General features: G+C 40.8%; 2 protein-coding genes across 3 annotated transcripts in view; both read left to right on the top strand.

The window, feature by feature from the left end:
* MYZAP (myocardial zonula adherens protein) overlaps positions 1–15,168 on the top strand; it is a 42,414-nt gene extending 27,246 nt beyond the window's left edge. The window contains exons 10-13 of one of the 2 annotated variants that reach the window (XM_084214039.1): positions 69–174; positions 10,351–10,434; positions 10,856–10,956; positions 12,565–15,168. In XM_084214039.1, the coding sequence (XP_084070165.1) occupies positions 69–174; positions 10,351–10,434; positions 10,856–10,956; positions 12,565–12,667 (394 nt within the window). In that variant the 3' untranslated portion in view covers positions 12,668–15,168. Of the gene's footprint in view, positions 1–68; positions 175–4,778; positions 8,176–10,350; positions 10,435–10,855; positions 10,957–12,564 lie in introns of those variants that run through there. The other variant, XM_084214040.1, reaches the window with a different exon arrangement.
* A 2,673-nt stretch (positions 15,169–17,841) lies between these two features.
* Positions 17,842–24,397, top strand: POLR2M (RNA polymerase II subunit M). The gene is made up of 4 exons (XM_084214041.1): positions 17,842–17,963; positions 18,806–19,501; positions 20,157–20,379; positions 21,156–24,397. The coding sequence occupies exons 1-4, from the start codon at positions 17,878–17,880 to the stop codon at positions 21,291–21,293; spliced, it is 1,143 nt and encodes a 380-aa protein (XP_084070167.1). The 5' UTR covers positions 17,842–17,877; the 3' UTR covers positions 21,294–24,397.
* The last annotated feature ends 381 nt before the right edge of the window (positions 24,398–24,778 follow it).

The raw sequence follows: 24,778 nt of genomic DNA, 5'->3' as shown, positions 1-24,778 counted from the left end.
GTTGTTCTTGTTCTGCTTATACTGCATAGCTCCCCACTTACAGGCTTGATCCTTGCATGTTTTGTCAGGTCACAGCATTTGGAGGAGGTAGCAGCCAGCTTGAGAGAGCGGATCAAGCATCTGGATGACATGGTCCACTGCCAGCAGAAGAAAGTCAAGCATATGGTTGAGGAGGTGAGATGTAGTAAAACAACTCAGAGTCTTTGGGGAGCATTGATTCTTTTAGTACATAATCCAAACAGAACTGTGTTCTTTGTGTAGTTGCCTTATGCCACCTTTGTTACAGTGGAAGTTGAGTTAAGCATCTGGAGCCAGCGAAGCAGAAAGAGTAGATGAAAGCAGTTTAATGCACTGGCTGTGGGTTATATACTGTGATCTTTAGGCTGACACTAGTTCTGTACCTCTTCATTGGTGTTCAGGAAATGCAACACAGCTTCCAGCTCAGTTTGAACCGATCAGAGGGTACCTCTGATATGATGCACTCTACTTGTCAACGGTCTCCTTCCTGTACAGAAGTGGAAGCAAAAGCTGGCCTTTATTGCTTTGTTCTGGTTTTGGGAGATTTAGATTAGGTTTTTGTTTGTTTGTTTAATATATTTCCTCACAGAAATAGGTGAGCAAGCACAGGTTTTCACTGCTCGTCTCTTCTTATCCTGGTCTGGTGACACTGTCTTAGCTGCTGCCATTTCCTGTAAAATTTTAAGTGGAATTTTGCTGGATAAATGCTTTAGGTTACAGGCTACCTGTGTGTCAGGAAACTGTTCTGTGGTCAGAAGGCTGTAATTCAAAGAATGGAATGGGAAATAGATAAGTTTAAATTGGAGCTTTACAAAGCTGATGGCTCTATTAGATGAGGCTCCTACTGCACAGATGATGGGTGTTCATGAGATAACCTTTGATTTGTATCTGGACATCATACACTCAAGATATCAAATGTTTAGAAACCACTCAAATCTAAGGCATTCTTTCTGCATTTGTATTTATATGTATTTACATATGCTTTGTTTTATAAGGTTCTGATGCAGCCCTTCTGCATGACCAGATGTGTGATGCTAGTGTCTTTTACACAGAGGGATTAAAATTCTGCTGTTGTATCAGACATATCAAGTCTTGAGGTTTTGGTTTTAGTTTAGTTCACCATTATCACTGTTTTTAAGCATCCTAGCTGGTCTAAAAGAGAATTTACAGTCTTCATACCATGGTATTTTAATAAAGAAAGTTTCTCCAGTCCAATAATCCAATCCATCTAATTAATGGATTATGGGAACACTTATATAATGGATTATGGGAACAATTATTTAATCTGCTTTGTATCTCTGTACTCCAGAGTTTTTTCTGAAGGATTTATGATATATGTGGCACCCTGAATGAATCTAGTAATACATGAGGATGGTGGCCTAAATTTTGCCCTTTATTACTAAATGTATTTTAAACTTCTGGTTGTAACTTGACCTCTAGTGGGCTGCATTGGTATAACAAGTCCTTTCAGCTCTATGTTTTGTTTTGGAATAAAACCACACATAAAGCTTGAGCCAATGATTATGATTTCATTAATATTAGATTTAGTGGGTAAGTTTCGCTTGCTAATTACTGGTAATGCATCTCTGTTGGTGCCTTCATATACACAGAAAGCCCTTCTAGACCATCTGGTTATTCTATTTAACAAGCGTTAGGTGACCAAGTCACTTAATTGTCAAACGTGTCTGCTTCTAACTGCTGTCTGCCTGCCTGCTTTTCAGATTCAGTTAAACCTCTATCAGTCTTGTCTGTCCCCTAGCCATAGGGTAGATATTTTTGCTCTTTCCTTTAGTCCCTGTGTGTTTTAATCTTTAATTCAGCTTCCTTCTGCATGAACACCTGTGTAGCTACATCTATATTTTCACTAGTGAGCTAGCTAAAGACTTCTGTACCAGAGGTTTGATCAGGTTAGGTGGTACCAAATACATCAGGCATTTAATGTTTGGGGTTTTCTTTCTTAATTTTGTGCTATTTGTTGCTTGTGTTTGTACTGTGTTTGAGAAAATATCCATAATATAGTTGGCATACCCTGTTTTAAACTAGAGTCTTAATTAAAGGCCTAAAACCAGCAGTTTTAATAATGTAGAGAAGGGTTCACCATGGGGCAAGAGAAAAAACATTGCAGAGATGTATGTCCTCAAATATCCAAGCATGTGGTGCTTTTCATAATATTAGATAAGTATTTTTTGGCTCATTTTAAGCAAACACTTGCTAACTATGCCATAGAAGCTGAAAAGTTGGCAACAAAAATATTGAAAAGGAATGCTATCTGAAGAGTCTGTTCTGAAGTTAGGTTGAAAACTAGTGAGCAGCAGCACTAAAAATATCTGCTAGAGCAAATAGGGAAGATTGCCCTACTATTTAAGTCCCGGAAGACATGTTCATCAGAGTATATTTAAACACACATCCTCCCTACACTAAATTTAACTGATTGCAGAATGTAATGGCAAGGAATATCATGAAAAGTGTAAAGAAAACCTGCCCTGTTACTCATTGCAGTATTTTCATGGCTGGTATCTGTAAAGTAACGTGCCATCTTAGGGTTTATTGAGGGTATTATAATGATATTGATAACTTGCATTTAAATAATTAAAGAAGAATAACCAAATAATTAAAAAGCTAGAAATCTTGCTTTCTGAAACACTTAGCTTCTCTGTGGCAGTCAACAGAGTGAGAATGGGCTAACCTGTGAAACTCAGGAGAGAAGTGGAAGGAAAGGAAGTAGTTAAAATTATCAGCAGAAATTGAAGCTGAAACAGGGCTACTGTTTGAGCTGCTAGGTGACAAAGCTTGCTTGACTACAGGATGAGCTTTTTTTACTATGAATCTTCATATATTGGAAACAGATTTGAAGTATATATATTTACACTTTACCAGTGTAAATCACAGCAAGTTTATGCTGTTACCATCTCCAATTCAGAGAAATTGGAGAAATGAACATCACTTCAAAGGGATGCTGAACAAACAAGATATACTGCTTCAAACTCATATGGAGAACTGTCAAAATTGGACAAGTACTGAGATGAATCTCCTGGCTGGAAAAAATCACGGAATAGATTGCTCTTAAGCCGTTTCTGGGAAAGATGATGGATAGTTTGCAAATCACAGATGCATGGCGTTCTGTAAAAGAACAGCAAACATCCAGGAGGAAGTGAAAGGGAAGCTGTAGAATGGAGTTTTGTGATGCAGCTGGCAACTCTTAACACCTCTGGTGCTATTTTGATTGCATTTAAAAATGTGTTAGAAGGTGGTGGTCAGTCCTAACTTAGGCATGAAAGGGGATGCTGCCAGAGAATCATCAGATGTAGGAGGTCATGGAGGTAAGGAGTAACACCTTCCTCTTCATAGGTCTCATAATGTTGGTACTGAATGCAATGATTATGTGATCTAGGAAATTGAGCCCAGGCAGAGGAGGACACTCACAATTCAGTGTGCTTATACTCCTTAGCAAAAAAAAAAAAAAAAGCTTGTATTTTTTTTACTCTGAAAAGAAATCCTTCCATCTCAGGCATTAATAGAACCTTTTTCAACTTGATCCAGTCAAACTAGTAATAAATTAAATAGAAACATAGAAAATAACTTTCAGAAGAAAAATAAATGGGAGAAATAAAATGGAAATTTTCTGGAGATGGTGACCTTCAACACCTCTGTGTGTCAGCTCTCATGCACACACATTTTTCATCCTCATAGGGATTCTTTTCTGTGAGAGCAAAAATTGCTGCTCATTAGTGCACCAGCTGAGCAGAAAGTTATCCTGCATAGTCTTAAAGCCTCATGTTCTCATTAGAGAGAGATTGCAGATGATTTATGGCTGACAGATTTATCCCTGTTTGTTAAACAAATCTATTTGTTCGCAGCTTAGTGTAGTATATTTTAAATGCAGTACTGGCAGTTAAAAGTGCAGGACTTGCATTTGGCAGGTGTTCAGAAACCCAGCCCTTTTCTCATACTATTTTTACATCACAGGCTTTCAAAAAACAAGTGAGGAGAGACAGATGGCCAGAGTGGGTCACCCAAGGCTCAGATTTTTTAGCCCTTGCCTTTGTACCTGTCTTAAAGTATGGCTGGGTAGAGCAAAGGCAATCCAGGTAAAAGTTTGATGAGAGGAAGAATTTGCAGGGAGACTTACAGGTGAAAGGCAGAGGCACACAAACTTCAGGCCCTTCCACTGAGGAGTTTCCCCTGCAGAGATGGGACTGGGCAGGCAGGTGCAGGCACAGAGGCACCACAGGAGGGCATGGGAAGCTGCTACCACACTGTTCCCTTCAGGGCTGAAATTGTTCTTGTTCTGTGAGAGGGGTAAAAGCTTCTCTTCTAGGTATCTATCTGCTGGGTCAACCAGTTCATCCTGTCTGTGCCACTGCAGGAATGAGACTTTCATGTAAGATAAATGAAATACAAAGCATAGATTTTAAATTAGCAATATAACTATTTTGTGGCTTGATCTCAATTTCAAACCTGGAGAGATTTAAGAGAGTTTTAGTTTTGAGATTTATGCAATTCACTTTGAAATGGATTGCAGTTTCATTGCACAGTAAGCTTATTTTATATGTAATGTTGTTTCATTGTTGAGAAGCAGAGGAGGGAAGGAAATTAGCATTTACATTTTATAAGCAAGGCAAGGGGGTTGATGCAGATAGAGGAAGCTGTTCTGAAAGGATCTGAAGAAAAAAGGATATCTGATGCCATGCCAAGAAATTATCTACAGAACTTAGATTTCACATGAAATTCCCCTAACTACTGAATTGAACTGTCTCTAGGTCATGGCCCATGAACTGTTCTCCAGCTTTAGTCTCAGATTCGTTGGATAATAAATGGTGACCAGACACCAGGGAGAAGCTGTCTCCTGTTCTGTCGGGGAGGATACTTGCATGAAAGGACACAGTGCTAATGAGCAAATGATATCCCAAATACAGAAGATACCTTGTATTGCACAAACGGGGTATAAAAAGAAGAATTTTTTCCAAAAAAGACTTAAACATCTGAAAACATCTGTATCAAGACGCTCCAACTTCTGATATATAGTGAAATTTCCCTCTTTTAATATGGAAGAACAGTTTCAAGGTCACGTAAGAGAAGCCACAGAGAAGGAGGAGAAGATGGAATTACCAACAACAGATGCCAAACTTTTATTAACCAAAATCTGCATTGCATAGTACCTACCATAAAAACAAAACAACAACAAAAATGCAGAACAAGAAATGTAGAAAGAGAAACACACCTTGGAATCTTGGAGGAAGAAGATAAAGGACAGAACATGAATAACATCCCACACCCTCCTCCCCCCCTTCCCAGTACAAGTGTTTGGCATTCCTCAGTGGACTTGAGCAAGCAGAACAATGCTTATCTGTTGGCAGAAGTAGAATCACTGCTGGTGTTTGGTGAGAAGGTTTATATGTGCACAACATCAGCACTTTCAGCTGGGAATTGCCAGGCCAAGTCATAAATTAGAAACTTGCCCATTACTAAGGTAATGCTTAACGAGGTGGGTTGATGTGCAGACAATGAGCCAATGTCTGTAACTCATTAGGACATGTCAGCCCCTGCTTCAGCAATACACTGCATCAACCCCTGGATAATGTGTTCCTAGAGCTCATTCATTTAGGAAGGTCTCTACGTTGGTGCATTAACCTAAATCAGTCAGTTGTTACCTCTTCTGTAAATGCAATGTGAGGTTTAAAATACAAAAAGTGTAAGTTAAGTGGATAAGTTGTTCATGTGATTTAAGGAGGATTAAAAGGCAAAGGTGCTCATTCCTATTCACTGCATTATGCTCCCTGAAAAAGTTTCAGCTCTTGTCTAGCCTCTCATAAATACCAGTTAAGGTCCAGTGAAATACAGGACTGAGGAAAATCCTGTTCCCCTTGTACAGCAGTTACCTCTGCGAGCTCAGGCTGATGTTGCAATGTCTTGTCTGTCTTGTTTTGTGCATGCTGTGTAGCATCTGTTTGTCCTGTGCAGTCATATTTCTGACTAATTTGTTCATGTCTCTGTATTGGTGTTACTGATGCCCAGTACATTAATAGTGGATGAATAAGGAAAATATAGGTATACTTGAATAATATGATACTTATATATATTAAAACCATGTGCTGGTAAATATTTTAAACAAATAAATAATACTGTTAAGTGGTAAATGGTGACTGAGTTTACCTAATAGCTGGATCTGTTCCAATGCAGGAGATCACTGTGTAGTTTAATGTCTCCAAATCTGTATCAGAGTTACATAGAATAAAATAGTTTCCTATTTCAGGCCTTCTTTATAAAGGTTCTACATTTAAATACAATTTTAGTTTTCTCTCAAGATGCTTTTTCCTTCTGCTTTAATAGCTTTGTAATTCTGTTGACTTTTCATTCTAATACCATTAGTCACATATCCAGCATTTCTTTACAAACTCTTCCTTTTAGGCCTTGCAGTTCTCCAACTCTTCTCTTGACTGGTATTTTGTCCATGAGATCAGTTTAGTGCTGTTGACTCTTTCATCTCACTTTCCATCTTAGTGAAGCAAAGTTTAGTATTTACACAGGCCATTCAAGTACAGTGACAATTGTTTGGTATTTGGAGAACCTATAAGGAGCAGAAATGAGAAAGAAAGAGATCTTCATCAATGGGATGGACAAGAAGAATTTAATTTTCTGGGAGATGCAGCAAGAAAAAGTGCCAATCTGAAGATTGAGGTAGTTTGAGAAATGACCTCAAGTTTTCTGAAGGAGGCAAAAGCATAGAGGTGGTTGGTGACAGCAGTAGGGCAGAAACAAGGATGAGAGATCTAAAAAAGAAGTCAGTGACCATATTAATCCTGAGTCAGTGGATAAATTCAGGGTGATTCACATTCCATGTTGGACCTTGCATGCTGATTCAGATCATTGGAAATTGCAGTGGGTATGTGAAATGCAAGCTGCACACCCAGCACCACTGGCAGGGAACTTCATGGATCGTGCCAGGATGGGGAGAGATTCAGTGCCCTTTCTCTGCCCAGCAGGGAAGTGCCAGGGATTGAGGTGGGGTGGCTGAAGGGCTGAGAGCATGGCATGCCCCTCAATTGCTGGCACACCAGATATTTTACAAACTGGATATTGGGCCTTGTAGCTTTTCTCTTCCCAGCTTTGGAATAGTCAGATGTCTCCCAGCTGGAGAAGGGAAAGGAGGAACAATGGATACAGTGGGTTGGGGGAGTTAAGAGAGAAAGCAGTGGTGGGAAGAAGGGTGACTGTGTGGTCCAGAGTTGCTAAAGTCACATTAGTACTGTTAGCAGAACTGTTCTGAAAGGAATGAGCAGGTCATTAATGTAACTGACAGGTTAAGTAGGTTGCCAGTTGTGTTTGAGTGCCTAATGTAGACAGGAAGGTTATAGAAATACAGGTAGAAATGTGGAGTCTTAACAAAGTCAGGTCACGAATTAAGGGCTAGAGAAAGTCTGTCTGGACATTTCTGGAGAAGGTTGGCAGAGAGAGCCTGAAGGATGTACCTGAATAGTGCTTGTAGAAAATGATGAAGAAATCTGAGAAGGTAGTTGTGCAAAAGCTAGGCTTGGGAGCAAGTTGCTGAGTTCAGTGAGCAGAAACTTCTGAAGTCTGCAGACACAGCAAGGATGAGGTGGATTATAGACCATGAGCATTGACCAAAGAAAACACAGGAACATCTTGATGGTAATTTTATCCAGAAGTCGGTCCAGAAATTACTTGGATACAGAGTCGGTCCATGGAATTTGGGAGTCTTTGGCTTGCGCTGATTTGTTTCTGACCATTCTGGCCACCATTCAGGCCTGGAGTTGAGTGTTGTGTTTGACCCATCTTGCTTCTCCTCTTCTCCTCCTTTCTTGTATTCAACCCAAAGTCAAAATCTATTGCTCTGACACCTGCTAGATGTTCTCTTGCTTTATGCAGCTTCTAGAAACAAAGAAATTCTCAAGATGTGGATTTGTGGGGTTTTAAAATTTAATATAATAATATATTAATATAATCTCTTAGAGTTATTCCTGGTTTTCCTGGTTCCCTGTGACGTACCCTCTCAAGGATTAATCAAATCAGCTTTTTCGTTCCTGATGTTAATGGCATAAGATGATGCGTACTCAAGTCCTTATTCAGTAAATAAACTTATTTTTATAGTAAATTACTGTGCTGGGATGTGTCATCTGTGTCAGGACATATGTTTCAGCCCTTGGCCTGCAGTAGCTGCTGAGGCAGCTGTTTGACCATGTGTCTGGGGGTGCAGAATTCCTGCTCCATTCTGAGCCTGCTTTCCTTCTTCAGTGGCCTCACAGGGGGCTCTGCTGTGTCCAGGGAGCAGAACTGCAGGACATTTTTCCTGGTGCTGAAACAGCCTCTCACTTTAGCACCTCAAATGCAGCCTCACTGCTGCATTTATTTCTCCTGAAATATATTTGGGATGTGTGGCTGTGTCTGAGTTCCTAAGGTTTAAAGATCCACCAAAAGGTTTTATATAGGTTACACAATGCACAGCCCGATCGTTCTGTAACCTGCATGGTCTAACCACACCATTCTGTCTGACTGCTACACTGAGACACAGAGCTTGTGATGACATAGTACAATATTCTCTGCAGAAAAAAAAAGAAGCTGATTTTAAAAATCTGGTGTAATTCTGGGGCAAGGGCATGGTTTTAATGGTTCTGACTGGTACTATGTAAACATGTTACAGCCTGGAGGTACTGTTGTGTATGCTTCAGTCTGCTGCTCCCCAGAGCATCCTCACCAAAATACAAAGTGTCTCTTTGCACTTCAGTTCTGTGTTCAGGAAAGGGATGAAGCTTTTTCTCAAAGTCTTCCTTTTTGTATTCTCTGTTAGTTTTTAAGGTGTCCATGCTCATCTTTGCCTTCAGACTATTCTAATTAAAATAACTCAAAAACATCCATAGGGAGCTGACTTTCTGTAGCCAATATGAAAAATAAGCAGAACTTTAATTTTAACTTACACAAAATCTGTTTGTACATGATACTGCTGAACATAATGGTTACTGTCAGTTTATTTCACATCTTAGGATCTTTCTATCATAGAATGAATATAAGTTAAGGTAAATGTATGTGAAACACAAAAGTTGTCTTGCTTTTGGATGATAGATGGTTTGATCACTTATTTGGAAACAGAAATATTTTGTGTTTGATGTAAAAACCAGCCTAGGCAGCTGATGGAGTTGATTATTTTCAATAACAAGCAAGAATGGCTGTGTGCCAGTGTGATCACACAGCTGTGCTTGGCTTTGGGCTTCTTTGTGTGGCACTGATTATTTGTGTTAGTAATATTTCCTTATATGCATAGTAGGAGAATATTAATAGAGAAGAACCACTTGAAAGTCCTAAGAGAACAGTTTATCTTTTCTAAAGTGGAGTTTATTGGCAGGACTGAAGCTACTGAACCAGGGAAAACATAACTGTCATACTATTAAACAAAGTTGTGATTAAATGTGAAGATCGAGGTATGTTCTAAGACTCTCTGAAAACGCTACAAGCTTTGTGTTTCTGTGAGTTGAAAACTGAAATGATAATAGCTTTGGATGACATGGGTAGTTTTTCCATGGACTTTAAAAGAGGAAAAAAGGAAAGACTTGATTTTGAGAAAGATGGATGATGACAGCACTCCTGTATTCTGTAACTGTTCAGCTGAAAACACTGTATGGTGTTTATGTTGTAGCTTTTCCAAGTAACAACTGATCATTGTGTCAGTGACATGTGATACATGAAAGTCATGGAGACTAAATTAAAGTTCAGTTGGTGCTACAGCTTTTCATTTTTCAGTTCAATATGTGTATTTGTTTTGCATGTTTTATTTCAAAGTTCTGTATGTTTTTGTTTAAATATTTTATATTTTCTAGCAGTAAATTTTTGGGAGAGTATTGTTTTCATTATTGTGCCTTGAGTATTTTATCCTTCTCCTTTAGCAGGATGGGAATATTTATATTAATCATTGGTTTCCAGATACGCTGAAAAACTTTACACTGGTGAAGAAGATGTTAGTGTTTGTTCACAGCTTTGGTTTTAATATACAAAGTTAAAAATGGACTGGTGAGAATGCATGGAAAATTAAACCAAAATATTCAGAAATGGTGATTCTTGCAATGACTGCCAGAAAAAAATTTGAATGTGTTCTGAGTGTTCCTTGATTTCAGTTTAGCTGTTCTGCAAGATGAATTCACTTTAGTAAAAGTCTACTAAATCTGGTAGCTAATCCAGGGATTAAAGCAGTTTGGGAATACTTACAGGTATTCAGTTGTTTCTGAACAATAATATTGAATAAGTTTTCTTCCTGTGATACCTAGATCCTTTTCTTCCCTTTCCCATCCCCATCAGACTAAATGTCTTTGTTTTTCTTCATAGATTGAAATGCTAAGGAAGAAAGTAAAAGAAAAGGAATTATTTATAATACAGCTTTTAGACAAAATCTCTTTCTTAGAATGTGAGGTAAGGCATTACATTTTAAATTTACATTATTGTGATTATTTTATGAAACCAAATTTAATTTGAATGAATGTCATCCAGTGCTATCTGGATGTACAATTAGTATATGTATTTGCTGTTCTTCAAATGGAAATTAAACATATGACACCAGTCATACAGTCAGGAGTGTGTGTAATAAAGTCTCAGTAGTCACTCTTAGTTTTTTGACTTACAATTTTCTAATGGTTTTATAATGACTTAGACCAGAAGCTTCTGAATAAAGCTGTTGGTCTAATTTATATTCTTTCCAGAATTAAGGATTCTTTATTTTATCAATACATACTTTTACACTGTTTCTTTTAGGGAAAGGGCACTGTGCAATTTTATTTCCTTGTTTAATTACCATAAATAAAATAAACTTGTGATGAAAATTACTGTTTCCCAGAATAAAGAATTGCAAGATAAACTGGACTACTTAATGGAAAACCAACAAAAGACCAATATAGAGACCAGAGATACTGGTGTAGAATGTGATCTTCCATACAGGTATTTACTTTTTCTGCTTGTTTGTAGGAAAACTCCTCAGAATGTCCATTATCAGTGCTGCATTAGCGAACCATTTTGCTAATTAACCGTTTGAGTTTTAAAAGAGCACTTCACTCCTAGGTGCAGTTTATGTCAGTGATTTGTGGTTTAGGATTTATTTTTTTCTTAAAAGATGCAAACTTACTGCAAACTCGTGGGGAGTAGTTATTGCCAGTAATGCAATTGAAGTCGAGAAGTCAGAGAGGGGACCGTGGGGTGCGGCAGGTTCTGGTGCGGAGCGGCCGCTGGCAGCGCTGCGGGACGGGGCAGCTCTGCCCGAGCTGCTCAGCGCCGGCTGCGGGCACGCTTCGCTCTGTGCCCGGAGTGTGACCGGCACCGCTGGGGGAGCAGGGAACGCCCCTGCACAGGGCACGGCTGCGGCACTGCGGGACATCTCCGGCCCGGGGTGGAGGATTGCCGGGTAAGCAGCGCCCTGACATCGACATCGCCACGGCTGCACAGGAGCGCTGTGGCTGCTCCGTGGTGCCAGGGGCTCTGCGGCCTGGCTTTGCAAAGCCCGGCTGCGGTACCAGGGGCTCTGCGGCCTGGCTTTGCAAAGCCCGGCTGTGGTACCAGGGGCTCTGCAGCCCGGCTTTGCAAAGCCCGGGTGTGGTACCAGGGGCTCTGCGGCCTGGCTTTGCAAAGCCCGGCTGCGGTACCAGGGGCTCTGCAGCCCGGCTTTGCAAAGCCCGGGGGCGGTGCCAGGGGCTCTGCAGCCCGGCTTTGCAAAGCCCGGCTGTGGTGCCTCCCCTTCCCTGCTTTATCTGCCCTGAGCCTGCGGCAGGGCACTGAGCCCTGGGAGCAGGGCTCTGCACTTGCACTTCAGTATTCCCCACAAGGCCCCTCAGGGAAGGGCAAAACGGGAAACAAACCAGTAAAACAAGGAGGATCACTTCACGTTACTTTTATTACCAATAAGTAAACTTGTTCATTGTAACAAATTGAATTGTTTAGTTTGAGGGAATGTAAATTAGCACATGAAATCAGCAAGCAAACTAAAATTTCCTTCATATTTTAAAAATACACCCATTTTGGAGTTCAGCCTAGAGCATTTTTTAATGGCATGTGTTTTGGAACCTTAAATACACTGTTTTTTCACTCAGATTGTCAATCGAAACCTATCTTTGTTGCCCTCTCTTGGGCCTCTCTGTATGTAAGCACAGCCCCTACTTATCTGATATTTTTCCTCTTTTTTTTTTTTCCTCTATGAGGAATACACCTCTGTGCAGTTCAGATTTCATGGAATTACTCTTAATGATTAATTCTGTTCTTAAATGCAATACCACCATCTTTTTTTTGTTGCAGGACTCAATCCTAATAACTTTATTGCTGGGCATTCCACTGTGAGCACCAGCACTGTAAACATGTCAGTATCTGCCACGGTTTTTATCAAATACTCTTTGTGGCATTATAGAAAAGAAATATGGAACATACCAAATGCACTGATAAGTTTAATTTTAGCCTGTCAATATCAACACAAGGGCACAAGTTCATTGCCATGGCGTTACAGGCCCAGCTGTGTGATACACTGACCTTTACACTGTAAGCTTTCTCTTGTCTCCTGAACAGCACAGGCTCTGAGAACAGAGCTCCTGAAAGCCCGAGGCCGGTGAGGACGTACACGCCGTTCAAGAGAGTGCTGGAATTCAGCACAAGGAGCAGTACATCCTGAGAGCCCAACTCAGCCAGCTTGCCAAATACAAGCAGATCTTTGCGCCTTTGCAGCTTGGTTAGATAAGTTTTTCTCAGTTTAGAGGAGAGCAGCAGCATGGAGTCTTGCTAAATTTATCCTGAAAGCAGCTCTTTAGTAACTTTTTACCTGAAGTTACTACTGATGTTAACTGTGAAGGAATAGGGAAGCAGCAGGCTGGGCGAAGCAGCAGTCAGGCAATATTGCTTCTTTAGAAGCTGTGTAGTGCAATGTGTCATTTCAAATGCCTGTAAGGACTTGTATAGCTGTACAGTTGTTGGTTTTTTTCTTCAATTGTGTTGTAATTCTGTTTAAGTAATGGAGCTCTAATGTATTCTGTTGTCAGTACTACTGGAGCAGTACCTGCAGCTGTGCTGGCAGAGGGAATTTGTGTGGAAGCCCCGAAGCTGCCCAAACTGAGGGTGGCTCACACCTGTCCCAGAGACCTGGGGCAGTTGAGGGCTCTCTTCACCTGGGAGCAGCTCTTTTTTACCCAGCACTCTTGGTCTGAGAGGGAGAGATGAACTGGGCTGTTTAAAACAATTCCCTCAACACATGGCAGATGAATATTGTGTTTGCTGCTCAAAACAGTAAGGGATAGAGCAGATTATAATGGAATTTGCTTTGTTGGACTGAGGCACTGGTTTGCACTTCCTCAGTCACGGGATAGATTGACCATGGGCGACACATTCAGTAGCAATTATGTGGGAAAATCCCTGACACTTTATTTATTTACTTTTCCATTCAAGGAAGGAGTTTTCATGAAACAAAAGTTTGCCTACTGCAACCTGCAGCAGTCCTTGCAATTCCAACAGCAATAGCAATCCTGAATCAGGATTTGGGGTTTTGAGTACCTTTTTTTTTTTTTGTCCAGACCACTTAAAATCTTATCTTTGGCTTCAAAGTAGCAGCAGGAGTGACTGTATCTAGTAGTGAACTAATTTAAATATATATATAGGGTATTATTTACATATTGTTTTGATCTTCCACTCTTAGTGAGTTTAAAATGAAGTAGGAATATATTATTTAAATTCTGTTAACATGAATGAAGGACTTTTTTTTTTTCTAATTACAGTACCTGCAAAAGAAAACAAACAACTTAGGTTCTGTATGATCTATATTGCATGCAGTGTCAATCCCAGGAGGTGCTCACCTTGCCACAGAGCTTCACAAAGGGGTTGCTTTTATCTCCAGCCTAATGCAATTCAGCCCTGTCTATTCAAATCAAGTACACTTACTAAAGTTGTATTTAAAATAATAATGTTGAACACACAAGAAGATGAATAACCGATTTCAGGGATAAGCTTTGTACCCATGAAATCTTATCTCCATCTAGTGGCTGATAACAGCAAATACTTGGACAGTATCTGTTTTTGAAGAGAAAGACACCAAAAACTAATCCCAACAGGTACATTAATGTCCATTAGGGATGCAACTTTAGGTCTTACAGAATATTTTTTAGCATTTCTGTGCCCAAACAGTCCCTCTGTAATTCAAGACCATGTTTTGTGAAAATTACTTTCAAACTTAAGGTGAATGGGTGAAGGTGGTAGTTTTAGATAAAAGGAAATGCATGTTGCTGTAAAAGACATTAACTGACAAGTTTAAAATAGTGAAAATCCTTTACATCTCTGATTTTGGCTAGAAGTCAGGATACAGAGCCTGATGACTGTGAGGTGCTCAATGAATGGTAATAGAGGGCAGGGTAAGTATCAAAATGCTGTTTTGACTCAGACTCAAAGGAAGTTCATTCTACTTTTAATATGCTCCCGAGGATCTCCTGAAAATGCTGCAAGCTGTTTTTAACTCTGAGACTTGCAACATTATGATAATCTGCTCAAGACTTTACAAGGAATGCAGCAAGGCCTTAAGTTTTTACTGTAAAGGTGTTCTGTGTAAATTTTGTCTTGACTGATGAACTACAGTATTTTTTTCTAAACCAAATAAGGACTAAAGTCAAAGATGTATTTTAAGAGCATTTTGACAGCCAGTGAGCTGGATGACTATCACTTGATTGGACTACTGGTGCAAAGTTGGTAACTGTGAAGAACAGGAGAGGAACTGTATTTATATCATTGTGTTACATGAAAGTGTAGAGCTTTCCAGTCAAATGAGCAGTAATGTAAACTTGCATAGATAATAACATACCTGACTGAAAAGACTGTAACACTTCTGAATAAATTTTCTCAATTTGAGACTGAGTTAATTAGTACTATCACATTAGAAACTAGTAAATTTTCTGTAAACATCAATAAAAGCCATATAGGAAAGTCCCAGAAAGTACACTAAATGTAAGTCAATTGTATGACTACATTTGTACCATGATAAGTATTCTTTTGTGATTTATTCCAGGTACTCTGGAAAGTATTTTGGGATACCCTTTTCATATATGCTGTACAAATAATGTATTACATTGTATGCTTTTAATACATCCCCTATGTAGGACATGAAAAGGATAAATTGCAATAAACCCTGTATTTAAACTTGTTGTTCTGTTGTGTCAACAGTCTTTTGGAAATAAACCTGCCTTAAAAGATTGCAGACTCTTACTGTTCACAACCTTGTTTGTTCCAAACATGTGGGAATGGAAAGCGGCTCCTGCAGAGCCTCGATGTTCTCGTCGGTGTTTCCTTTGGCACACGGGCTCTTGAGAACAGGAAGGCACTCCCTGGCTAAAGACTCTCAAAGCCAAGTCACAAAAGTAGATGAACTCTTTCATGAAATAAAAAACTATTGACTTGCACAGGATAAACAAAAACTGGGCGGCACAGCTCTTGGAAAAAAGCCCAACAGCCTCAGATCATCCAGATAACATCTGAACCCATCTGGGATGATGCTCTCCAGGCTTCAGCAGGATGAGACTTGGATGGTTGTGGCACATCTTTATTTACAGTTTATATCCACTTACTGATAATGGAGATTTGTTTTTAAGACTATAAAAATAAAGCAATCTACATGTCAGCTAAAGAAGAGGTTGTGCAAACACGATAATCACAGTGTCACAGGTTTGTAATGCTCACAGGAAGAATGTCAAGTTTTTAACTCAAATAATGCTTTCCTATTTATGTGTATTCAGCTCAGATTGCCAACAAGCCCTGATAAAGTCTTGTTGAGATGGGCAGTGCTTGGTGCTCAACCTACAGCATGGGATTCTGGGAGCTGGATACAGATGCTTTTCAGAGAGCTTTAAATATTTGACATCTGAAAATTTCTGCATATGGACAGATGAGAAGTAAGTACTCTGTGCATGAAGTCTGTAATTCTGCACAGGAAATCCCTGCTCCACAGAATGGAGATGTACATGCTGAGAGTTTCACTTACATTTTACTTCATTCTTATTCAGCCCCTGGGGCTGTTTGCATGTGTAAAAGAAGAAGAGTGCATGAGAGACCCGAGTTGAGGCCCTTCCAGCCCTGCCTCAAGCACAATATGGAAGGAGCACAAGAAAAGAAGGACATGGAGCCATTTAGAACTAGGTAAGGTATGTGAATATTTTGAAAAGAATACAACACAAGGTATGTGAATATTTTCAAAAGAAAAAGGGACTTCTTGATTTAAAGAGAAAATACATAGAAGTGAGCATCTGTGAGGTTACAATATTCTGTAAAGGCATGTGGTATATAGGCAATGCAGTGATCTGATGGTTGCTTCCCAGTACGTTGATAGGTCGAAATACAGATAGATTTGCTTTTGAAGTGTTTGGGACTTTTTTTGAGAAATCAGTTTAAGGGAGGAGTGGTTTTTTTAAGGAAAATAAAATGAATTATTACAAACATGCATCATGCTGATAAGAAATGAGTTTTTTTCCTAAATGAAATAAAATTTATTCAATTAAATTCCAAATACTCATACAATTTTTTATTGTTATTTTGGAGGTGATTTACATTGTATGTGTAACTTGATTCTTCTCCTCCTCAATATTCCTGAGCAGAGTAACTGTAAAGGCAGTTCCTGCCTCCCCCCCCCCAAAAAAAACCCCTACAATCTAAAGTTTCTTTTGCTCCTTTTCCTAATGAAAAGAAGTAACATTTTATAAAGTTGAAGAAAACAGAAAATAACAGCTTTTCTTGCAGAAATAGTATTAAATTACTACATCTATATTTCCTTCTTCAAGCTTGTACTGAAGTTGATGCTGTCTCTCTTGCATGGTGTCTAGATACTGCCCTCTTGTTCACAACCAGGAATATATATGTTCCAGCACCTTCCAAATTTCAGCTACTTGTTCATCATTCTGGAGCTGTGGGCTACCTGTAAACAGATAATGTTATTCCAAAATTTAACACTTCCAAACTGTAAAGATGAATATTCCTTCCCAGTGAACTTGGACAAATACAGACTTAGTGAACAGCATTCCAAGTGACGTACAGAATGATCAGGTGTGATTCCCAGAAGCCATGTTATTAACACTTTATTCTCTTCATTTTTTGCTTTACTTTTTCTGTGTTTATGCAGTTTAGCACATAAATTGAACCCTCTGTAAATACTGGCATTGCTTTTCTGTATGTGTCATAAAGCAGCTGAGCATTTTGTGGGAGCAGTGGTCTAATGAGTTTATTCCTCCTAGACTGTCATTCCCCTGCTGGCAGGAGCAGTTTCCGTGCCGTATTCCCCACTCTCTCCTACCTGCAGGATCAGGTGTTCCTTCTCGCAAGATGCACAAATGTGACACAGGTGCGTGACTTAAACAGCGGAACAGAGGCAGCAATTCAATGAACTTGTGTCCCGTAACTGCGGGGAATCTCCTGCTGGTAAAATCTCAGGGATTTCCCTGAATCTTAGGCAGAACTCCCCCAGGGGATTTTCCACAGATGATCCAGGTAGTGCGTAACAGATAAAAGGTGTCGGAAAACTTCGACAGAATACCAGATTGGTCTCCGGGGAGGGGGAAAAGTCAGAGTCTGCTGCAGTGCCCACCCAAAAAATTGCTAAAAGCTGTCAAATTGCTCTCAAACTCAACCGCACAGGCTTTCAGCGCTGCTCCGCACGCGTCACACGTGCCGCGCAGGGCACCCGGCGCAGCTTTCCCCGCTGCCGATGCAGTTCTCGTAGGACGCAGGCGGTGCCGCCCCCCCGGGGCCCCCGCAGCGCCGTGCCGGAGCCGCGCCGTCCTTCGCCTTCCGAGCCAGTCGGGCCCCGCCGCCGCGCCGTCACTTCCGGCAAGATGGCGGCCCGCGGGGCTCTGCCGGGTGCCCATGGCGGCGGCTCCGGGGCTGCGCGGGCGGGCGCTGCCCGAGCTCCGCGAGATGCTGCGGCGGCAGGAGCGGCTGCTGGCCGACCGGTGAGGGCAGCCGGAGCGCGGGCGCCGAGGAGCGGGCCGGGCTTCCCGCCGACTTCGCCCGTCCCCTTGCAGGCGGCAGAGGACGAACCGCCCGCTCCCGTTCAGCGCCTGCGGGGCCGGGGAGGGCGCGGGCGGCCGCGGGCTCCAGCGGCTGGGGGTGCGGGCAGCGCTCGGGCTGGACGTGGCCCTGTGGCTCTGCTGCCCGCGGGCACGGGGATGGACAGCTGTCCTGTGAGGAGAGGCTGGGAAAATTGGGATTGTTCAGCCTGGAAAAGAGAAGGCTTTGGGGTAACCAAAGTGCGGCCTTGCAGAAGCTGAGGGGAGCTTACAGGAACGATGGGGCAAAACCATTTGCAGGAGTATGTCGCGACGGAGGGAGGGAAGGGGTTCGAATGAAAGAGAGTAGGTTTAGAATAGATACAGAAGGAAAAAAGTATGCCCTGTGAGGGTGGGGAGGCGCTGGAACAGAAGCTGTGGCTGCCCCATCTCTGCAAGTGTTCATGGTTGTGTGGGGCTCTGAGCAACCTAGCCTGGTGGAAGGTGTCCCTGCCTGCGGCAGGGGGTGGAACGAGATGATTTCCAAGGTCCCTTCCTACCCAAACCATTTCATGGCTCATGTGTTTCACTGGCGACACGTAGGTAGTGCTGTGCTGCGAGTGCTTTGCATCTTGCTGTGTTTCAGAAGTTTAGTATGTAAATAGGAAGCTTATGTTGCAATGTGAAACCTGCCCCATTTAGCCACTCTAATAAAACTTCTGTATCTCAGGTTGAAATAGGATTGTTTATAATAATAATGTTTGTTTGTTTGTTTGTTTGTTTGTTTGTTTGTTTGTTTGTTTTAGGAAGTTCATTGCTAGGCTTCCAGATAAGGGTAAGAAGATCTCTGATTTTGCTGAAAAGCTGAAGCTTGCCATTGCCCAAGAGGAAGAAGTAGCCAGGACAGCTGAGCTGTTATCTGCTGTCCGGTTGGAGTTTCAGGCAAAACAGGAGGAGATTAATACAAGCAAACAGGAAGTTGTCCTAACTGAGGACAGAGTGAACAGTGCAGATTCCTCAGTCATTAATGAAAACTCTAACATTAAGGACATTTCTGACACTTCTGCTGAAAGGCAGGAGGCAGAATGTATTGAAGAAGATGCCACAAATACAGCTTTGGAAAATCAAAGAACTCAGAGGAAAAATAATAAAGTAAAGACTGTTACAAAGGATCAGAATAGTTTTGGTGAAGATGTCTCCAAGTCAGCCACAAGCAATCACCTGAACAATGATCAGCAGGTGTCCCAGAGCAATACTGAGGATGGGACAGAAAGTACAGCTGCTTTGGACAATAGTAAAGAAGCCTTGGTTGATGCCTTTCAAAGAGTTACAATTGCAGATGGGGAAAACAGTAAAAAAAAATTGGAAAAAGACCAGGATGTGGCAAAACACAAGGGCAATGTATTTGGAAGCCAGCATCCCAAGACACCACATTATATTGAAGTTCTAGAGGCCAGAGCCAAGAATCCAGTCATAAAAAAACCCAAATTTAAAACAAATGTGTGAGTATTGGGACATAGACAAACATTTTGTATGTGCATAAAATGGGAAATGGTACAGAACAAGCATGATGATTTTGTTTTCTAGTGATGATTAAAGAGATTTAAAGTCTCATGACACACAAGGTTCATATGTTGGCTCTAGATTTAAATGCCACAGAATCTCAGTGCTGAGCAGTGGTTTCATTCTACCCATCTGAAGCAATTGTCATGAACCTTCATAGAATTTCATAGCTTAAGGTGCAAAATTACTAAACAACTGGTAAAACTTTTGGATCAGTTCTAGAACATGTAGAACTTTAATAGCTGGAAGTGTTTTGCTTTTTCTGCACTTTTAGGAAAATTACAGTTTACATTGTCTGTTGTAGTAGCAGTAACAGTTTGTGCCTTGTGTGACTCCTACAGCATTGCTACTTTAGTTTGCTAATAAATCAGCAAACAGTTTGGTTCATTGCCAGGAGTAACCTTTGATACTGTCTCTCTGCAGAGAAATAGTTCTGTTTGCTCTGAGTGCTGGTTACTTTTTATTTGTTTGTGTTTCCATAGCACTTCAGATTTATTTTCAACTCTTAGGTGTTAAAAGTAAGTTTTGAAGCTGGAGTTTTTCAACCTTGTGATGCAACTTTGGATCACAACATAGGTGTTTTATGTCTTCCAGACTATCAGGAGAGCAGAGTGGATCATCTCATGGTTCCTCATCCAGTCGATCACCCGGGGGATTTGGCTCTCCAGTTCCTCCAGAAGAGAGAAGACTCAGAGACAAAAAACATTTGGATGACATCACAGCAGCTCGACTGCCACCACTTCACCACTCCCCTGCCAAGCTGTTATCCATAGAGGAATCCATAGCAATTCAGATACAGCAAAAAGAAGCTTATGAGGTAGGAATTTACAGTCTGAAAATTATATAACCAGGATCACTCCCAAAACAGAAAAGATAAAGGGATCTTTTCATAAAGGTGAATTGAGAGATGGGAAGACTTTGAGAAAAGGCACTTTCTCTTTTACTTGATTCTTTTAATGATATAATTAAAGAATGTATTATTGCTCTCTGAAAGTGTTAGTCCTACATTAAACAAAATCTATGTGGGTTGATATGCTGACCTAAGGATTGCACTCGCTTCACCTCTGACTAGAAATCTAAATGTACACCTTCCCTAGTAGTGATGACAGAGCTTTTGGCCTTGCATAAATGAAGGCCTAGCAGTATTTGTTATTCTTAAAATATGCAAGTATCTACATTTGCCTTTATTTATGCTGTGTCTGAAGATTCCAGGTTCTGAGGCTCTTCAAATTCTGGTGTAATGGATTTTGACTTTCCAGGAAGTGTCAGGCTAATATTTAAAGTAGACACTATTGTAGAAGTGTTCTGTTAAAACTGACACTACTGTATGCCAGCTGAGGGCTGCCACATGGAGAATTTCAACTGTTATTAAAAGAGTCAAATATTAATAGCATAGTTATGTATAAGTGTGAAAAGAAACCTGAAATTTCTTTGCTAGTTGCTAAAACTTTTAATTAAGGCCACTTTGGCATTACTGATATTATTATTATCATTATCATCATCATTCCAAGTTTATATTTTAGTATATTAGTTTATTAATGAGAATGACAAATGAACACTTTTTCTAACCTGTATCCTTTTTTTCTGACGTAGGAAATGCAAGCCAAGCTTGCAGCACAGAAGCTTGCAGAGAGACTGAATATCAAAATGCTCAGGTTTGAACCAGAGGGGGAGGCCTCAATGCAGTACAGAGAAGTGAGAGATGAAGATTATTTTTCAGCAGAAGACTGAATGCATGGAAGGGTGTCTGTGGATGAGCTGTGGATGAGCTGTGAACTTCATGCAGTACTTCTTAAAACTCAAACCTGAATATTGAGAATGCTTCACCTAGTCAGTTTTTTCTTAAAATTTTCACTTGAAAGCTCCAGGAAGGGTTCAGTGTAGACATCATAAATATACATGTCACAAATATTTATCAGTCTTCTGTGAGGACTGTTTTTTGAGCACTTGGGGCAGTTAAATCTTGTGGAATGCCCCACAGTTCTCAGCTTTAGCAAACTAAGCTCTCTAAAACAGTTTTGCAGGCTAGGGTGGGTCAGCTATAAGAGAAAGTTTCTTCTGTGCAGAAATGTGATTGCAAAGGGCTTTGGCACAAAACATGTCCATAAAGAAAGCTGAGGTGCCTGTGAACTGCTCACATTTACGAAAGCTCTTGTCTTGTACAAATGTGAGCTACTTCTTTTACCTATTTAATATTACCTTTCATGGTATGGTGAAAATACCTGCCCAGACAGTTACAATAAATACCTGATCTTTAGTCTGTAAGGTAACTTCTTAGCACATGAGAACTTGTTTCTCTGCCTGCACCTTAAAATAACACTTGCTGCCCTTATGTTGTAAATAGCTAAAAATTTAAAGTTATTTTGTAACTCAAATTCTGTTTGGGCTTTAAGGGACTCTGCTGTTTGGTTTTTGGTTATTATGGCAAAGAACATCAAGAGATCAAGTTCATCTGAAGACTTTAGTATTTTTATTAAAGGTTTTTATGTTTTTCTGTATTTTTGTACACTGCTTTCATACTTTGGATGTACTATTTTTCATAGTCCAATACTGTAAATTAAGAGACCCACCCTCTGGTTTTCTTGGAGGAAGTGTTGTGTGTATTTTTGGTTTTGGCTGTTATTTGAAGACAAAAAAACAACCTTCCTTGCATGACCATGAATATAAAAATATGGATTTTGAAAGATAAGGAACACACCTAAAAAGTATTTCACAATGGTATTTTCACTATGGACTAGGATTTTCTGAGCCTAGTTTGAGTTCAATTCCTTAAAACAAATCTCAGAGATTCCTTGTATAGCCTGGCAACCTGTTTTCCAAGATGTTGCCACAGCTGTGTGTGCAGGGCTGTCCCTGGATGTTCCTGCAGGAATGATGTCTTTGGAAACCAAGGCTCCTCCAGCTGCAAGTCATTGAAAAAGCTGCATGGGATGAAAATGTGGGAGGAAGGTCTCAGCCACTTCTTGAGTGCAGGCAGCACTTCCCCAGCAGGCAGGAACTCTCCCAGGTGCTCCACAAGCCCTCCTGGGCAGTCCCTGTGGCACAGTCCATACCCTGGTACTGCAGTTGGACAAGTGGAACTGCTGCTAAGCTACTTGTGATATTTTTTGTCTAGGTCATCTCTTGCTCTTTCCTGAACCCTTTCCTCTTGCAGCCTTCTGGTTTTCATTGTTCATTGGCTTCTCATCAGCTGCTCTGCCCTTTTTCTCATTAGGCTTACCTGCTGTCACTAAACCCAATATTCTGCCTCCCATTTCCTTTCCAATGACATGCTGCTGTGTGTGTCTGTGTTTGGCTCCTGCATCCTCCTGCCACTGCTATCTTACCTTGCTTTCTGGAACTCCATCTAAATAGCAGCTGTGCACCTCCTACCGTGCTTCAGATCCTTGAATACCTCAGAGAGACCTCAATATCTTTGTAGTTTTGCCATGACTGCTCTCCTGAGGCTTTCCTTATTTCCTGATTTGATTTCAGACTCTGCAGGTGTTTGTCCTTTCCAGGCCTTCTCACCTTTCTACCTTCTTTTCATACTTAGGGTTTTTCCCCTCCTCTCTTGTCTGTGCTCCTTCTTCATCCTCCCAGCTTCTCACCATCACTTGCCTTTGTCAGCACAATTCTTTGGCTTGTTTTCAGCCATTTACATTGATCCCTCAGTGTCCCTGTTGATGACCCAGTGGATCTCAGTTGTGTCTATTTCTGTTCAGCTCGTGGCTCTGGCTCACAGGCCAGATGAGTGATCTCGTGTGGGTGCAGCTCCTCTCTCAGATCAATGCTTTCCATGCTGCCACCTGCTTGTCCAGCTGCATCTTGTCATCAGCCCTCCCATTATTGCAGTTTGTACTGCTCAAGGACAAGCAGCCTCAGAATTGTATTGGCTTTCCCTTTGCTGTTTCATGAAACATAAATTGCCACTTTCATGCTGTTTGCATCTCTTCCCCTGGTTGGTATCCTTGCCCTTATCCTGTACTGACTGCTATCACACCTCTGTGAGATGCTGTGTGTGTGTTTTCTCTCTGCTGGCTTTTCTGTGCTGAAGGAATTCACACAAAGCTATGCAGTGAGGGACTTGTTTTCTAGAAATTTACCTCTATCTAGGCTTCTGCTGAGCACACACTTCTGCTAACTAAACCAACTCCTTTTTTTTTTGTGCTATTAACACATACCTTTGCTCTCGAAACTTTGTAAATCAGAGACAGATTTCTTGACCTTTATTTTGATAGCATTCAACATGTTGAGCTTTTGCCACAATGATCCCTGAATGCGCAAACTTCCCCTTTAAGGAGAGGTAGGGTGGGGTGGCAATCACTGTGGTAACAGGTGAAGTTCATTATGTGCTCATTAAACAATCAGCAGCTGGTCAGTGTAGTTTTGGGGAGCCCTTGTGGAGGAGAGTCTTGTGTGAATACCAAACCGAGCTCAAGGTATGAATTTTAATATTATTTTAAAGTTTGCAAAACCTAGAAGCTTTCCTGGGGGCTGTTGCTTCTGAGCAGAGGTATGCACTTTGAATTAAGATTCTGTGAATGATAAGAAAGCAAAATCAGGTTTGAAGAATCCTATGCTGAGGACGTGCAGTCCTGGAGTCTGTGAAAGGTTAGAGCACAAGAGGATCATGAGAGGATTTGCTGGATAATGAAAGGATGAATCATTAAATGGTTTAGTCACATTGAAAAAAGTTTCTGATTGCGTATGGTATTGCTGTTGTGTATTTCATTGTTTCCCAGTTCCAGATCATGTCAGAATGTATATTGAGAGCTGAGTAGCTTGTTCTCTGTTTTGAGAATGGACTGCTATATTGGAATGGGCTTTTAACACAGTAAAAATAAAGAATGGATAATATATTTTTGAAGTTGTTCATGTGAATAATGTTTTGTTTTGACCATGTAAAATTTAGAAGAGAATTGGAACTCTTTTGCTTCAGTGCTTTACAAGGAAAACATTGAGATGGAGCTAGGAAACTATTGATATAAAGGAAAAGAAAACTAGGGATGCAAATGGATGAGGAAACACCTGAGAGACCTAAAGCTGGCCAATCCTGCAGGTCTGAGAGATGGCACAGAAACACAGTTTAAATGTGGCCTGTGGGTCAGAGAGCTGTAGCATGTGAGGCAGGATCTGTGCAACACCAGCTGTAGGCCCTTGATTTCTGCATTGCTGGGGTACCTGATTCCCAAACTGCTCAGAAGAAAAGCCCTCTAATGTTTTCTGTGCAGCAG

This window comes from Fringilla coelebs (genome assembly GCF_963513975.1).
Source record: "Fringilla coelebs genome assembly, chromosome: 12".
NCBI classification, from domain to species: domain Eukaryota; kingdom Metazoa; phylum Chordata; class Aves; order Passeriformes; family Fringillidae; genus Fringilla; species Fringilla coelebs.
Note: the sequence above shows the minus strand (reverse complement) of the source record. Positions and strands in the feature narration are given on the sequence as shown.